Source organism: Sceloporus occidentalis, unplaced genomic scaffold (assembly GCF_023333645.1).
Source record: "Sceloporus occidentalis isolate IW3139 unplaced genomic scaffold, rSceOcc1.0.p SCAF_2, whole genome shotgun sequence".
NCBI classification, from domain to species: domain Eukaryota; kingdom Metazoa; phylum Chordata; class Lepidosauria; order Squamata; family Phrynosomatidae; genus Sceloporus; species Sceloporus occidentalis.
In genome coordinates this window covers 102,450,222-102,468,205 of record NW_028316982.1, presented here as the reverse complement: position 1 = coordinate 102,468,205, position 17,984 = coordinate 102,450,222, and the positions used below count along the sequence as shown (strand labels likewise).

At 39.1% G+C, this 17,984-nt stretch overlaps 1 protein-coding gene across 1 annotated transcript in view; it reads left to right on the top strand.

Annotated features, from left to right (window-relative positions):
• The window catches only part of LOC149318792 (hexokinase-1-like), a 57,839-nt gene extending 41,811 nt beyond the window's left edge, over positions 1-16,028 (top strand). The window contains exons 11-18 of the mRNA XM_089510468.1: positions 1,077-1,225; positions 1,739-1,858; positions 3,550-3,645; positions 6,379-6,478; positions 7,115-7,298; positions 8,301-8,456; positions 10,153-10,386; positions 11,938-16,028. Coding sequence (XP_089366594.1) covers positions 1,077-1,225; positions 1,739-1,858; positions 3,550-3,645; positions 6,379-6,478; positions 7,115-7,298; positions 8,301-8,456; positions 10,153-10,386; positions 11,938-12,082 — 1,184 coding nt within the window. The 3' untranslated portion in view covers positions 12,083-16,028. The remainder of the gene's footprint in view (positions 1-1,076; positions 1,226-1,738; positions 1,859-3,549; positions 3,646-6,378; positions 6,479-7,114; positions 7,299-8,300; positions 8,457-10,152; positions 10,387-11,937) is intronic.
• The last annotated feature ends 1,956 nt before the right edge of the window (positions 16,029-17,984 follow it).

Sequence of the window (17,984 nt, the reverse complement as noted above, 5' to 3'; positions counted from 1 at the left end):
CCAGCTTAAATAACCAGCCAGTGAGGAAAAATTGCTCCAGGAAAGAAAACTGAAATGAGAAAGGAAAATTTCACCACTCTCAAAATGGAAGCTGCTCTGTGTTTTTAAATTTGTGCTGCTCCTTAATAATTCCTCCCTTGCAATTGCTCTTGAAACTGAATTCAAAAAACAACTTAAGATTGCAATAATGCTTTGCATGGCAAATGGAGTTTACATGTTAATTGGCTAGTTATATTACTTCCAGTGGCTTTTTGATATGCTGCTCAGGTTGTTCTCATTTCCCCAGGTGAAATGACCCTCTCAATCCCCTGGCCTGTTATTCTCTTCTTTATTGCCTATTCTTCATGATAATTCAGGGCAATTAAAAAAAATTAGAACAGAACCTCTGATTCATGTTGCTTTGCAAGAACACATTCTTTAAATGGAAGTGGGACAGCAGCACCATCTGCTGGCAAATATTCCATGTCTTGTGTGCACACGTTATGACATTTATTATTTCTATGTAGTCCAAATTTGCCTGTGTTAGAAGAGTCTATTTGCATTAGAATGTGCTTTTTTCTGCACCCCCACTTTTCTTTTCAGGAAATCTTTTAGATCCAAATCTTTTTTTCACATGTTCACATGATTGCTTTTATTTTAAAGAGAAAGCAGCTGCCAATACATACATCCTCCTAAACCTTTTATGAAAGGGACTCATGAAGTCAATTGCACTCAAGAGCTTGTCTATGTCACTGCTCTGCTTCATTGCTTATCATTTCTGCTGGTTGGATAACCTTTGGGGGCAAATAACAGCCAGGAGGAAATGGTTGCAACAGAAAACTGATGCACACTTTGGGATTAGTGTGGGATCATGGCTGCCCTTTCACTAAACTAAGTGACCAGTAGAAGCATGCAGTATGTCTCCTTTTAAACATGTGATAATGTTCTCTGTATTTTGGCCCATACACGGGGCAAAGAACCTCTGTTATTCATTCCACATCCTTCTCTTGTAGTCCCACAAATAAAACTGGCAAAGGCTGAATGTTCAAAAGCAATAGATGCTTTATTCCTGACTTCTTGCCATTTTCTGTTTGCAGAAAATGGAGATTTTCTGGCTTTAGATCTTGGAGGAACAAATTTTCGTGTTTTGCTTGTGAAGATTCGAAGTGGAAAAAGGAGAATGGTAGAAATGCATAATAAAATATATGCCATTCCTATAGAGGTCATGCAGGGTACCGGAGATGAGGTGAGCTATTACACATTCTTCAACAATGCCTCAATGGTTACTAGTTGCAAGTATTGTTAAAATAATGCCTACATTGCTACAACATAGTATAAACAGTCTTTAGTGGAGTTATTTTCTGCTTGTACCATGCAGTCCTGTACTGGATACCACTGTGGTGTAATATATGTGAATCACTGCTAAATATATATGGCTGACACCCGTTGTGCAGCTGCAGTGAGCTATATGGTGAACATTGGTACATATTCCACCTTTGGCCCCATTATGGAATGAACAAAAGCTCATTGCAGAATGTGTATATCCCACCCAATGCTTGTTGGGACATGTTCCACATGCAAATCTGTGCTTCCACCTCTTCAGCTAGAAATGACCATTGTGCAGTGTCCAATAAAAACACTTTGCATGAATAACACAATGTGTTTTTATTGAACACAATTTATGCCTGAGATATGACAAAGGATGCTGGTCCATGGACACTTGCTTGTGATATAATCATTCTCTCTCTTGCTTTTAAAGCTGTTTGATCACATTGTTACCTGCATCTCGGACTTCTTGGATTACATGGGAATAAAAGGTGCACGGCTGCCCTTGGGCTTTACATTTTCTTTCCCTTGCAGACAGACAAGCTTAGATGCTGTAAGTTGCTGGTGCTTTTTCTATAATGGAACTTTTCAGCACTGTGTTTTCAGAGTAGATTTTTAAGTTTCAGTGAATGAGTTAAGCAGAACTCAGAAAGGTGAATGTTCGGGCACATTAATTTCTTGACATTAAAACATTAAGAAAAATGATTTGTTAAACTCAGTTGTTAGATTTTTTTTAAAAAGTGTCATGCACCCATACTACCCAGTAACAAATAAAAAAAGGGAGATAGCCGTTATCTCAGAAACAGTGTTGCTGGCATATACTAATGGGATATAAAATAATTCATTTTAAAATAATTGTGGAATATTTGAAAGACTGAGGCAATGAATTAATTTGTAAAGAATTCTTTCAAAGGGCTTGTCTACCTAGGTTGTTTACTTCGAATCCCCTTCCCAGCTCACTTCGTCCTGTTTAAATGACACAGGACCAAAACCCCCAAATTGGGCCACACCCAATTTGGCCTTTCTTCCCCTTTAATCCAAATGATAAAACCTTACTTTTTGCTCCAGATTTTCAGCCTTCTCTGCAGCAGTGACAGTCAGCTGCCTTCCCATGCAGTCCCTGTGAGCTGCCTGGTGCTGTTGCAATAGATGGAACAAAGGAAGGAGGCTTTTTACCAGAGTCCATGTGGTCCATGTGATTCAGATTGGTCAACTTGACTGCCAGTGTCTCCAGATTTTCAGAGAGGAATAATTCATTTTGCTATCTGGAAGTGTTGAGGATTGGTGTGGCTTTGATTAAGGCCCTCTCACTTCTTTGCTTGATATACAGCTGTAATATCCAGGAATACACAGCACACCCACTTCCTCCCAGGTTTTAGGTTTAGAGCTTTGAAAGATACTTTTTAAGAATAATGTGTTCCTGTTACTCATTAAAGTATAAATGGTCTTAATGCTAATTTCATTCCATTTGAAATGTGATTCCATTAATCCCACTCCCCCCTCGTACTCCATTCCAGGAAGCTACATTTCTTACAACTCAGTGTTTCTATGTTTTCCCTAGGTCATCTGGGTGCCTTAAAAACCATCCTGAAATTGCTGCCCAGATTAGACAATATAGGCTGCTAATCTGCACCCCCTATATGAGGGCTGGATAAATGCAGACTGTTTGATGTAGCCCCTAAGGTTGTTTTTGAGGCACTACCAGCACCCTGTGAGAGCCAATGTGATGTTGTGGTTTGCACTATGGAATATGGCTCTGGAGATCAGGATTCTGTATCCCTGTTCAGCCATTGAAACTCACTGGGTGGCCTTGGGCAAGCCATACACTCTCAGCTTCAGAGGAAGGCAAGGGCAAAACGCCTATGAGAAAATCTTGTGAAGAAAATCTTGTGATATGTTTGCCCTAGGGTCGTCAAAATCAGAAGCAACTTGAAGCCACACAACAACCAGCACCCTCTATTTGGGTTTTTTTTTTGGGCGGCTAAAATGTTACTTACTAAAGAGTTTGGGGGCAAGTTCACCATGTTTTTGCCCTCTGAGCCATCTTAGGTCCAGGTGAGGCATTTTTCTGACCAAGACAGTCCAGCAGAATATCATTCATGGTAGGAAGAATACTTGATACCCTAGTTATTCACCAACTGACTGGATTTGGTATCTCCCTGGATGTCCTATGATGATTATTTCTGATTAGTATTAATGCTACAATGAATGGAATCAAAAACTTCTTTCTTTTTTCTTTTTTAGGGCATTCTTTTGAACTGGACCAAGGGCTTTAAGGCTACTGACTGTGAAGGAGAAGATGTTGTTTATTTGCTAAGGGAAGGAATTAAAAGAAGAGAGGTGAGAATTTTCTTTTTAAATTTATTTTGATGGTACATTAAGTAGCACTGAACTAAAACCTTTCCTCCATTTCCTGAAATGTTTTCTTCCCCTGAGAATATTCTAATTTCTTTCTATTTCTCTCTCTCCGGAGTACGTGAGAATTTCTTTTGACTTAGGTAAAATTAACAGATCATATTGGATCATTTAAAAATTAATGGCCTGTTGGATATGAGTCACTGTTGCAAATGCAGTTTAAAAACAGGGTACTTTATTTAAAAGTTAAGGTATGCATAAAGAAAAAACTAGATAAACTGAGTTATTCACATTTTTATGCCACTAGTGAGATTTCCTGATTTCCAACAAATGACTCATGTGGAGATAATCTGAAAAATATAGGCAGATATGCTCTTTTGTTATTATTGCTAGTAACAGTTTGTGACAGTATGCCTCTCTTCTACAAAATATGTATAAGTAATATGATGAGTTCAGGAGCAAATTAAGCCTGAACTGTCACTAGAAGCCAAAATAACTAAACTGTGGCTATTGTATTTTGGTCATATAATGAGATGACTTGTTTGAAAAGGCGATAAAGCTTGGTAAATTGAAAAGCTATAGGGAAAGAGGAAGACTGCATGACAGATGGATTGACTAAAAGAAGTAAAGATCCTGAGTTTGCAAGACCAGTGCAGGGCTGTTGATGACCAGGGCTGTCATTGATAGAGTCGCCATAAATATATTTTGTTGAAATATAATAACAACAACAAAATGTGATTAGTCAAAAGGCCTGTTATGACAGAATGGTGATATAATCACTTAGATTCTGATATACCTCAGCATGGGCAGAAGACACTTTGGTACATGTGAAGTATGAGGTTCATTGACTCCATGCCAGTGCTGCAGTCTTCCTTGTTACATCCCACACCATTCCTATGTGTTCCCCTGTTCTAATCCTTGGATTAATTTGAGGTAGTCACTGTCAGTATATTACACAGGAGACAGCATTTTGGTTTATGGTTTCAAATAGGTAGCGAAATTCTAAAAGTCACCTGTAGCTATTGTTTGACCCTGGAAACATGAAGCAGAATTTATAAACTCAGTTTTAAATGCTAGTAAGACAGAAATGTTATTTGCAGATCTTAGGCCCTGTGAGTTGTTTTCATAAAACTAGACCAGTGTGGCTCAGCATATAACAGGCGATAATAAGGTATGCCACGATATAATTGCAGAGGTGAGGAGATTTCAGGCTTGTCTAAGAGATTTATCTCTCTTTAAAACAGAACAAAACAAAACAAAAAAGTAAACCCCACGATCCACCAGCTAGAGCCTGGTAGAATAGCCAATAGACATAGAATTAAAGAATTCTACCCAGGAATGTGTATTGAGTACCAGAAAAGAACAGAGCTCCGAGTCTTTCTACACAGAAATCCCTCCTGGTTACTTCAAGGTTTCTTCATTTCAGTAATATATTTGCAACATTGGGGAGTCACATTCTGCTGCGCTTTTAAAACAACTGGGAGTCAGAAATCCTTGCAAAATTGCTACAAACCCTGTGGAGATCAATGGTAGACTCAGATAAACCTTCTGTCCAATTCTATCTGCTGACAACTTTTTAGAACTTCTTAAGTTATTTGGAAGGATTTGTAGAAGAGAAAGAGCTAGAGCTGGTACTAAACTCCCTGTTACTATCAAAAATGGAAACATTAGTGAGATGAAAGGGGTGGAGGTTCGCACAAAAATAAAGATGACATGAGTACTATAGACCATGACACACCAGACAAGTCTGATTAGAGTTGGGGGAATACATTCAACATTTTGCCACTGGTCACAAGACAGTTTTCCTCCTCCACACTGCCTTTAGTCTTTCTGCTGCCCCAAAACCAGGTCATAAGGATCCAGATGTAGTTTGGGGATGCACTGGGAGCTGCAGACTTGGTTCTGTTAGATCTTGCTCAGTTCTGCTAGTTGTGAGCAATCAATAGGACTGAACACATCTGTTCTCCACTTGTGAATTCTTGAAATAGATGAAGAAACTCAGTAACTATTCTGTACCTTTTTTGCATCTTTTAAATGTATTATTCAGTTGGATGTTACAGTATGAGATATTCTTAGCCCTGCTGTCCTACAATTTTTATTTGGTGCACTTTTTGCTTGACTTATACAAGTTAAGTACTGGGAACTATCTTTGAAGAGAAATGTAAAATAAGGAAAGAAAGTCTTTTGTGTGTGTAATCTATTACATTGAAATGAACTAAAAGTGTATTGCAGTCTAGATACAGTCAATGTAACTAGTATATTTTATTTTATTTGTTACATTTATATATATCATCGTTCTTCCAATGAACTCAGGGGAATGCACATGGCTCTTCTCTTGCACATTTTACCTTCATAACAACTCTGTCAGGTTGGTCAAACTAAGAGTGTAACTGTCCCAGTTTCACCCATTGACTTTCATGGCTAAGTGGGAACTTGACCTGGGATATCCTAAGTCTAGCACTCTGAAAATTATAGTATTACTTGGTAATTAGAACTAGGATATTCAATGCCTTTGATTTATATACTCAGCGGATCTTTCTAGTCAATCAACATGAAGATTGCATTACTCTATATGAAACAAAATCCTATTTTCTTGATTATTATGAGGTAATTGTAAATGGTAGACATAGACTTGCTCCGCTGAACTAGAACTGTAGTGGAAACTGTTTTGGTGTGTTTTATTAAAACCAATTATGGTATCATGTTGTTTCTTTGAAGGAATTTGATCTGGATGTTGTGGCAGTGGTGAATGATACAGTTGGGACTATGATGACTTGTGCCTATGAAGATCCAAATTGTGAAATTGGACTCATTGTGGGTGGGTATGAGGCCTGCTTTAATTTGGTTTGGGAGGGGGTGCAATGTTATTTTAAAATTCACACATAATAGTTAATGTTATTCAGAGTGATTTAATTAATCCAGTTTTTCTTTTCTGAAAAAAGTAATCAGTTTTATTTCTTATCCAAAACTTTGTAAACCTGTGTTGGGCAACCTTGTATTCTCTCAAGGGCTACATTCATATGGTAGTAGTTTTGTCAGGAGCCACATGTTCACAGTGGGCAAACTTGAAATTGGTGGTGGGAAGTGCCATAGGCAGAAGTACACCTTCTACTGTATCCCTCCCCTAGTCTGAAAGTAGGGCCTCTTTACATTTGCCCAGTGCCAAAAGAGTATGATTGTTATGTGCCCAAATAATGTAATGATACAATATGTATATGTTCCATTATTTTGCTATTATGGTTGTATTCTCACTTTTGCTAAGGAGATTGGGACAGAGTGTGTGATTGTTCCAAACCATATGACCAGAATAATCCCATGATGTTGTTTAGTTTTTTTCAAGATCACCCTTAGCTTCAAAGTATTTGTATTTGTGTCCTTCTCTACCCTAGAGGCATTTGAAGGATAGCAACAAACTGCCATTCTGGTACTGAATTGAATGATTTCCTCATTGCAGGAACTGGCAGTAATGCATGTTACATGGAGGAAATGAGAAACATAGAGATGGTAGAAGGAGAACAAGGGAGAATGTGCGTGAACATGGAATGGGGTGCCTTTGGGGACAACGGATGCCTAGATGACATCAGGACGATCTATGACAAAGCTGTTGACGAATACTCTTTAAATAGTGGCAAGCAAAGGTATTTCCTGCTGCTGTGTGGTGAGAAATGCGAAGGGAACATTTGGGCTACTAGAATGGGGGAGTTTCTGGCACCATAAGCCCTCTTGTCCTTCTGTTCCTTCCTTCCATTTTTCTTCTTACACTTTCCCAAAATTTCAGCTGGGCAGTGTGGAGGTGAGGAAGAGCAGCTGAGAGGATTTGCATAAATCAAGTCCTCTCCCTAGAAGAGCAGTCCTAACTGACCAAGATGTCTGTGAAGTAACTGAGTGACACTAAGACTACTGAAGCTATGCTGAATCCAAACCCTTCCCTGGCTAGGGATGTTGGAAATTAGTTAAGAGTGCCTTCATCTAATGTTATGCCATCTTTTTGATGTGTCCCTGTTTTGGGAGCTTTGGATCGAGCATAAAAAGTCTGCACATTTGCCTATATAGAAAAAGAATGGTGCAAAAAAGAAGCTGTTCTTATTTGATTTTGCACCATTCTTTTTTAATCACCTTGCAGTTTTCCTGCCTCTTTCTTACTCTTCTCTGACAAATTATAGGCATCATAGCAGTTCTGCTGATAGATTATTCCATCAGTAGATCTTTGAAATCAACTGGCAGAAGAGTGATTTTGGACAAGAAAGGAAGGAGATATCTGATTGTCCCTTTCTTGAACAACCTTCTGCAACATTGTAGAGACATTCCACTACAAATAAATCCCAAACAAAGAATTTTTAATTTCACTGATCCCAGTCCATAATGCTTTGCCAAAGGGAAAATGAAAAAAATAGAGCATGGAAAAGTTGCTTTTGTGTGTGTGTGTGTGGGGGGGGAGTTACATGCATGAACTCCTTCAGTTCCTGGCTATGCTGGCTGGGGATATGGGAATTATAGTGCAGAAAAATAACTTTTCCAAGATTGGGGAAAATTTTTTTTACATCTTCAGAAGCTTCCTTTGATTAAGGTTTAGAAAACAGTCCACTTGGTTGGTTTCATGACTATGCTTGCTAAACACATTCTTATGTGTATGATTATAGGTATGAGAAGATGATCAGTGGAATGTACTTGGGAGAAATTGTCCGGAACATCTTGATCGACTTCACAAAAAAGGGATTCCTATTCAGAGGTCAAATTTCAGAAACACTGAAAACTAGGAGTATTTTTGAAACAAAATTTCTTTCACAGATTGAGAGGTAAGTGAGCTAGATATGCCAGGCAGGGAAGATAATTGGCATTAACGGTACTGTTAATGGCACTTTCTTTCAGCAATATTTCTATGTCAGTAGTGTTTCCTTGTGAATTTCCACAATATTTTGGTAATCTTTCATGGTTTCTTTCCTGTGTTTTTGGTGCATCTAACTATTACACCCTCACAGCACTGTAATATTGCTGACTGCCACTAGATGTTGATGTAGCAGAATCCAAACTAATCACTGTAGCATCATTTGGTTACCATCTACCTCAAAGAAGCAGAGATTGAGGCTCCATAATACCTAATGGCCTCCAGAACAGCTGATTCTTTCTTATTTATCTTTAGCCCCCTTTTGTGGGTCAAATCAGATTATATATTCTCAGAGTGCCATCATTCATATCTAACCTGAACCTGATTTTGGAGGGATGTTGAACATTTGAAAACAGTTTGGTGGTGTAGAGTCGCACGAGGCTGGTATAATGGTCAGATCTAGAGTTAGGATTTTTGAGGGCAGTGGGAGATTACAATTCCCAGAACCTATCAGTCAGCACTGGCTATGTTGGCTGATGATTTAGGTAGCTGCACTACAAAAGGTAACTTTCCTTAAATCTGGTTGAATTAAGTTTCCCAACAAATGCTCTAGTGTCACTTTATTCCAACCTGCGACACACAAGAAAAATATATGATGCATTCCATATATTGATACAATATATTAATATGAATTTATTATATTTGTATACCATATATTGACCGCGAACTAGGGCATACCCTCATTCAACAATTATTGCAATTTGATCCCATTTTTAACAGCCATGGCTCTATCCTATGGAATCCTGGGGACAGTGATGAGGGAAGAGATTTAGGCTACTGCCACACTGCAGAATTAATGCAGTTTGACATTGCTTTAACTCATGGCTCCATCCTATGGAATCCTAGGATTTGTAGTCTTGTGGCACCAGAGCCCTGACAGAGAAAGCTGAATATCTCACAAAACTCCAAACCCCAGAATTCTACAGCACTGTGCCATGGCAGCTACAGCAGAATCAAACTGTATTAATTCTTCAGTGTAGATGCAGCCCTAATTAATTGTCAGAAGTGTAGTTCAGGGATATGGACTTAGAACTCACTAACAAAGAATTATAGAGACTACAGAGCCCAGGATACCATGGGGTAGAGGGCTAGCAGTCAAAGTGGGATTAAACTGCTATAAACTGTGCAATGCAATTTCACCCTCAGTCTCCAAGGTATTATTAACAGGCATAGAAAATCCCAAAGTTTGCAGTAGTATAGAAAGTAATTAAGGAAAAGTAAAACAAACAAACAACCTAAGTTGAGGACATAAATGCTCTCCATAAATGGATCAGCAAAGACTGACTATACTCAGTGGATATAAAATGCTGCATCCTGATGTTTGGATTGGATGGAAAATTGAAGTGGGTGGGTGAAATGGAATGGAGTGTAATGGAAAAGGGTATGTCTGGGTGGGACCTGGAACAGAAGTATTCTATACTTCAACATTTTCTTGCCAGTTGCATTTGTATTTCTGAAATGAATGATTTAATACGTCACATAAGAATTTGACACTCAATATGAAATGTGATGTCTTTGCCCAGAGATGCTTTTAAATAAAATATTTAGAACAAATATTTTTGGAAACTAGCTCAAAATCTGTTTCCCCCTCCCTTCTTTTTCAACAGCGATAGGTTAGCGCTGCTTCAGGTCCGTGCAATTCTCCAGCAGCTTGGTCTGAATGGTACCTGTGATGACAGTATAATAGTCAAAACAGTGTGTGGAGTTGTATCAAAAAGGGCAGCTCAGCTGTGTGGAGCTGGGATGGCTGCTGTTGTAGACAAAATAAGGGAGAACAGAGGACTGGACCATCTGGATATAACTGTCGGCGTAGATGGCACATTGTATAAACTTCATCCACAGTAAGTTTGGGATATTTTGTGTTTATTGTTTGCCTCTATGTTCTTAAAGTGGCCAATTCCCAGTGGCTTGAAGGAAGGGAGGAGGAACCTTTGACCTTCTGGATTTTTTGGACTGCAACTCATAATCTCTTACTCTTACAGTGAATCTGCTTTAGGTTTTAACCCAAGCTTTAAAGAGGGTGTCCAGAATGCTGAACTCTATCTTCCAAATATGTTCAGCACCTTTGATAGTTTGGGGGGGAACTGCTGTATGAAACAAGTGAATCTTTTTCTTAATTACTGTGGGATGTCTGGTCTTAATCTTGGAAGTAACGAAGGAAGGTTCCCAGTCAATTAGATGTTCTGCTTGCTTCCCTTGCTCTTCTGTGTAATATTGATGAGGTCTTTTAAACATAAAGAGAATTCTAAGGAATATAATACACTATATGGCAACAAGTCACATTCTCAGTGATGGGGCTTCAAAAATGTAGCTTTGTCCCATTAAGGGAAGGGCCATAGCTTAGTATATAGCACATTCTGTGTTTGCTAATAGTCCATCATTGAAAACCAGCCAATAACAAATGGGGCTGTGGAAAACTCCTGTCTAAAACCCTGGAGAGCCAATGCCAGCGAGTGTAGGCCAAAGTGAGGTTCGTTGACTAATAGTCTGACTTGGCACTGGCCACACTTGAAATATTGAAATGTATATAGTCTCAGTAATTGAAAATTAGGAAGGATATTGTGCAGTTACAGAAGACACAGAGAAGGGCAACTAGAATGATCTCAAGCAACTCCCCTGTGCAGAAAGTTTACAGTGTTAAGGGCCATTGGTTTTTTAAGGCAAGTAAGAAGATATGAGACAGGTATAAAAATAAATCATAGAAAATTTAAGGGAGATTTTTCTTCTTAATACAAGAACCTGGGGTCATTCACTGAAACTGATAGGAAATCCAGGATTAATAAAAAGAGAATCTCCTTCACCCAGCACATAGTTGAAAATGAAGTGAACTACTTTTGTCTCAGGTTTCCTTGGGAATTCCCAGTGCTAGGCAATTGGATTCAGAGAGAGTCACACTGTTCTTAGGCACAGATTTACTTTGTATGGGGCTATGCTTGTTTCTTACAGTAGAGAGAGCAGTGTAGCCTTTTTGACCTGCCAATCCTTGCTGGTCATTTCTCTCTGGCAGGGGTAGGGAACAAGATGTGATCTAGATGTTGGTTAGCAAATTGTATCTTCACCCATGAGTGCTGGAAGCTGTAGTCCAATAACATCTGGAGGGTCACACATGTTGCACCTCTGTTAAATGGGGTGCATGTAGCTGGATATATCCATTGATACCACAGCCTGAAGGGTAGCCTCTCCTGTCACTCATTACCCATGCATGTTGCATTGCTAGACAAATGAAACCTCGTTCAGCAACTTCAGAGCATGAAAAGGTGCTTTTTTGCCATGCTGCGTGTGGACTCTTGGGGTTGTAGTAACTTCTCAAGCTCTGAGTGGTGTTGCCTTAGAGTGGAATGGTAGAGGAACAAATCTTAAATCTCTTGCTTTTTTCTTTTTTTTTTATGTAGTTTTTCAAAGGTCATGCACCAAACAGTAAAGGATCTGGCTCCCAAATGTGATGTGACATTCCTTCTTTCTGAAGACGGTAGTGGCAAAGGGGCTGCACTGATCACTGCTGTGGGATGCAGACTTCGAGAAGCTGAGCATAACTGAATTTTGCGACATGGGCCTCTTCTGCCTTCTGAGCACTTTCTTGTAAAGCAGTTCTGCAGTCTGAACTGGCGGGGGAAACCCAGAACTCAGCTGCTTTTATGGAAGAGCTGAAGTTCAAAAATAAAATAAAAAATAGGATAATGAATAGAGTGTGCTGTTGCTGATAATATCCTCCACCTCTGAACCCTTGTCTGCATGTGTCTTTTTTCTTCCCTCTTTGGTACATTCCCCATGTGTAGATTATAAAAAAGGATCTGTGGTTTAAACAATGTCCAAAATGAGCTTAATTTTTCAGGTATAGGATTACAGTTCACAAAGAGGAGCAGGTGGTACTGTGTCAAGTGTATTCTTTCCAGCTGTTCCGATATCCATATTAAATAAATATACCACCAGTGACGCTGAGTAAAGTGCTACTTCAAAAGGGAATAGCAATTCGCTTCTGAATTTTTACCCTCACACTGTTTCACTTTTACCCCAAAAGAGTGCTGGAGTTCATACTGCCATGTGAATAGTGTCTTCATATAACAGCCTAAATTATCATATCTGTGCATATTCAGTCATGGGTAAGTTAAACAAATGACTCTACCCATCTGTCCAATATCATTGGCATTTTACATTGCTTTGGTGAACGAGACTCCAAGTAAAAAACATCTTACTGTTTTTGTAGTATTTCATAAAAATAACAAGCCTTTACAGATAAAATCACATCAGTACTTGACTGGGATAATCCAAATCTCTAGCCATGAGAAATCTTTGGATTGATATGCCCCTAGCTTGGTTTTGCTATGTATCAATTCCAGAAGAGTGATTATTTTTAAAATTAAATGGATTTTTGTTGTTCCTATTTCATCTTTTGTACTCTTGAGAGCCACTTCCAGTGTAACATTCTAAGATCACAGATATATTCTGTGAAGCAGTTGTCTGAGTGTTTGCCAGTGGAAATATCACTAGGTATAATGACAGCTGCCTGCAAACAGGATCTTGAATTCCTGTTTGATCCATTTTTGGAAAAGAAAATGCATCAGTGCAGGGCCAATGGCAGGCTCCAGCATCCTTGGGCAGCTGCCATAATTGATGTTCTGAGTTCCCCAGCTCTGTGGTACTCCTGTTGGGCCTTCTTGCCAGCCTAGTCTATTGGCTCTGGGTTTATGACAGCAGTGGCTTGGGAACCTTCTATCAGTTTTATTTACTGCAGTGCCCAACATAACATAACTGACCAGGAATGGGTAATCTGCAGCCCTCCAGATATTGATGGACCTCAATTTCCATCAGCCCTAGCAAGCATTGAGCTGACTAGAGTTGAAGTTCAACAACATCTGGGGGGTACAGGTTCTCCACGTATACTGTAGAAAATTTGGGGGAAATTAAAATGAAAAGTGACTTGTCAAACCAAGTAGTTCTCAGTTATAGGAACAAGTGGCTGGTTAAGGAAGTGCAGTAGCTCACTTGCATGAATGTCTCCCTCTCCCAGGTGCTTGGATTACACTCATGATATTTTTTGGAAAGTATGTTTCCTTGCAGGTTTTCAAAGTGATTGCAGGTCACTGCAGTGACTCAGAAACAGACTTTATTTAAGTACAGAAGAAACACCATTAAACAATTACATAAATATCTTGTCTTTGCTTCAGTCTAGATTTGGGTGAGTCTGGGCAGGATGGTTGGAAAATTGCTGATAGTCTGTAACTCCAAAGGAACCAGTGTGTAAAACTCAGAAAATCTCAATCATATGGTCATTCTTTTTCTGCCTGAAATTGCATAAATGTCAAATGAGCAAGTTAGTCTTTTAACATGAGCCAACAGCCTTCAATTAGTCTTAGAATCCTTAGTGATGGTTCCTTCTTTTCTTCCAATTATGACTTGACAAGATCTCACCAAGTTCTCGCCAACCCTCATCTCGCCAACCCTCATCAAAGAGTTTGGGTAGGGTTGCAATCTATTTTTCCTCTCTGATCCTTAAGATTTGGATTGTCCTAGCTTCTAATACACATTTTCAATATGCATTATGGTGCACTGTGAAGAAATGTGTGGTAACATGAGTTACAAACAGTAATCTGAGCTTTAAGTGTGTGTGTGTGCATACGTTTGTGCATATATGTGTGTGTATGTTTACCTGAAGAATTGCATGGTTACCTAGTTTTGCCACACTAGAGTCTTTTTACATTGCCCACTGGTAGCACAATGATACTGGTGCAAAGTGGATATTTGTGACACTATTAAACCTTTTTTTGATGTGTGTTTATTGGCGTCTGGTGATTCTTTTTGGCAAAGGGGTGATTTGTGCCCAAGGGAAAAGGTGCCTATGTCTTAGTAAAGTAATGAAAACAAACTATGAAACATCTGTTATTTTTTTTAAAACGGAACTCCTTAGACCAGATTAAACATAATTCTTGAGTATGTCAGTGTCTTTTATGGTTTACAAAACAAGGTTAGACAGGTTCACTCTTTTAGTCATTTGTTACATGCGTGTGCCAAGCTTCAGAGTTACTCTTTGAGTGGAGAAATACCTGCATTTGTCTGATGTAGTGGCTACTTTTTGTGTGCTTAAGGCCCAGTACATACCTTTAAAAAAGGTTGGACTGGACATTGCCTGTTTCCCTCCAGCGGGACGCCGCAGCAGCCAAACCGTGCGGCGTCCCTCCGGCGTAAAAAGAACCTGGGAAAAATTGGTTCTTTTTACAGCACTGAGTGCACATCACAAATGCACCATTGGCATGCTGTTGATGTATGCGATGCACAGCAACGTGTATACGCTGCGGTCCCTTATGTAAAGATGGTGGTGCCCGTGTGGATGGGATGCCACCACTATGCCATGCTAGGGTTAGGGACTGTGCGTTTGGTGCGCGGTCCCTAACCCTAGTATCACCGGCAGTATGCTGCTTCGGAACTGTCTGTTTCAGGCCTAAGTTTGATTTGTCCCATGTGCAAGGTGATTGGTAATATTTTATTATCAGCTTTACAGGGGGGACACATCCCCCCCCCCCCCGGGTTTAGGGGTAGGCTTACTAGTTGTAGCATAATTTATAAACATCTGAACAGCCTCAGGTTGGAGAAAGTGGATATGGCTTGTGCTTTTAACACATAAAAGGGAGATGTCATAGCTCAATGGGAGAGGAAATGGTGTGCATGTAAAAGGTTACTGGAAAGATGCTGGCAGTCAGTGTATAAACAGAGGGACCAATGGCCTCAATTGGAAATAAAGCTGCTGCCTAGATTCTGAAAAATCTAAGAAGTAAACAGCAGTCAGCAGAATGTTTTTATATATAAAGTTCATCTCTTGATATTTGATTTCAAAGGCTAAGAGAAAACAAGGGTCTTGTTTGGGATTTCATCCCCTTGCAAGCTGTGTAATATGTACAATGGGCTAACAGTTCGTTGGTATGCTAACCCAGTTTAGGTTTGCTATTAATCCTTCCATATCAGCAATGTGTTAAACAACAAATTTAAGACTTCACTTGTATTTTTCAAATGTAATACATCCATGCGGACTCAAGACACAGTTGTTTGGAAGTATGTTGCTCAAACTTACTCAGTGTCGTAAAGCTACTTAATTTTTTAGAGTATGTAAAAATACTAAAAAGTGTGTAATTTCTGGGGAAATGTTTCATTTCTACTTACACACATTACTTTGTTGCCTGCTTCTGCTGCTGCTGCTAACCAGGTTCTCCTGAAGATTTGTTGAGCAGGTTGTTGCAATGTTTAAATAAGTTAGGGTAAAAACTTTTTTTTACGTGGGAAGAGAGGGAAAAGAAAACATTTCCTAGTTCATGTAATTATTTTGTGCTCTTCCTGTCTTCATTTAGCTGGAAGAAAGTATTCACGTGAAAGTTATTTCCAGAAGAAGTTAAAGAAAGTCCTTTTCTATCTCTCCTTTAAAACGTTACTTTTTATGGCAAGAAATCTCAACAATGAATTATTTTGTAATACAAATCATTATTGAATAAGTCTATATATAAAGTCAAGCTTTTTTTCTTTATTAAGTGAAATATATTGTCACCTCGTAAAATACAATAAATATTTAAAAATCTACATTACAGTACAATGTCTTATTGTGATGCCTACTGAGGTATAACAACGGTCTGTTGCATAATTTATCATTTTATTTTCTCCAGATACCTTCTGTATGGAAGTTTTAAAAAACCCTCAGTCCTAACTAGGGATAGAGTTCTCCTCTTGCAATTGCTGGGGTTGTGCTTTTTATGTTATTTTATTTTTATACCCCGCCTTTCTTCGTGCAAGTGATCTACAAGTTCTTAAGATAAAAGTTTAGTTAAAAACATATTTTACAAAGGTTTTAAAAATGAAATCTCAATTCTATATAAAAATAGACACACGATTAAAACAGTTTAAAATAGATTTTAAGGCATAAGAAAGATAAAAACTCAGCACACCTCTTTCAAACATCCTGCCGCCACATGATTAAAACAAAGCGCTGCCCAAAAAGAAAGATCTTAATCTGCTGGTGGTAAAAGAGCAGGGACAGGGCTAGGTGGATTTACTATTGTGAATGTGAGGCGAGCTTGGAAAAATAGTTTTTTAGGGGAGTGTACAGCTGCAAGATTCACTCAGGCAGCATGGCCATCCTAAAATGTCACCTTTCCAAATTCTAGTACTGTACTTCTGTCATATAAACAGCAATGATTTAAAAAATCCCACTCTTGCTAGTCTTGCAGTACCTGATAGAATTAATAGGAAGAGTGGAAGCAACTATATAATGGTAACATAAGTGAAAGAAGCAAGTAGCAAAGAGAAGAAGTCTGTGGAGCGGCTGTCTCTTGTGCCTCATCACAAGCTGGATGAAACGCCAAAGGATGAAGAACAGGAGAAAATCCATGGAATTGGAAGCACTGTGAATGGTACCACAGGCTGTAGAGACAAGGAACCTAGCAAAGCCAATTATTTTCCTGAATATTTGGATTTAGGAATGGATTAAGACAGCGAGTTAGAACTTGAAAATAGCCTGGGAAGAACAACTCATGTCTAGCTTGACCATGTGGTGTAATCTGGTTAGCTCCACTTCTTTTGTGGGGAAAGTGATCTAAAAATGATGGCTAGTATTCTACACCTACAGCCTCCCCTGGCCTGACTTCCCCATGCCTGAGAGAAACATGCTTCATGATTCTATCACCTGTCTCTGTCTCCGCATGGAGTTGATGCCTAGTAAAAGTAGGTTGTGGAGGGAGTTACAATCATGACAAAAGTGACACAATCATGACCTAAGGTGCATCTACACTAGAAATAACGCTAATTTAGCTGGATTTGTGGTTTTGGAATCCTTGGATTTGTGGTTTTGTGAGGCACCATCTCTCTTTGACAGAGAAGGCTGATGATCTTGTAAAACTATACATTTCAGGCTGAAATAGGCTGGAGCTACAGCACTTAGAATGGAGTCAACCTGCATTATTTCTACAATATAGATGCAACCTAAGTAGCAAAAGTGACTACGGAATAGTTACCAAGATTTACTCATCTGTAGCTGTTCCATATTCATGATCACTAAGCAGTCATGATGGTGACACCATTGCCATGATTGTAACTCAACTCCTAACCTACTTTACCAGCATCAGCTGCATGGAAGGAAGGAGGTGCAATCCCCATCTGCCTTGGGGAGTTGGGCCAGGAGAGGTTACTCAACTAGGCTTAACTAGTTAAGTATACTTAAGTAAGAGTGTGCGTGCGTATTTGTAGATAATTCTTATAATCTGGACCTAACCGGTTTAGGGCTTCATAGGTCATATTCACCCCTTTAAATTGTGCCCAGAGACATCTTGGTAGCCAGCAGAGTTGTTACAATAATATAGTTGTATGCCCCCTCTAAATAATGCTACCATAATGCTACTACATGCTGAGTCTCCCTGATCCTGGAATTCCTAAACCCCAAATATTCCAAAAACCAAAACTGTCC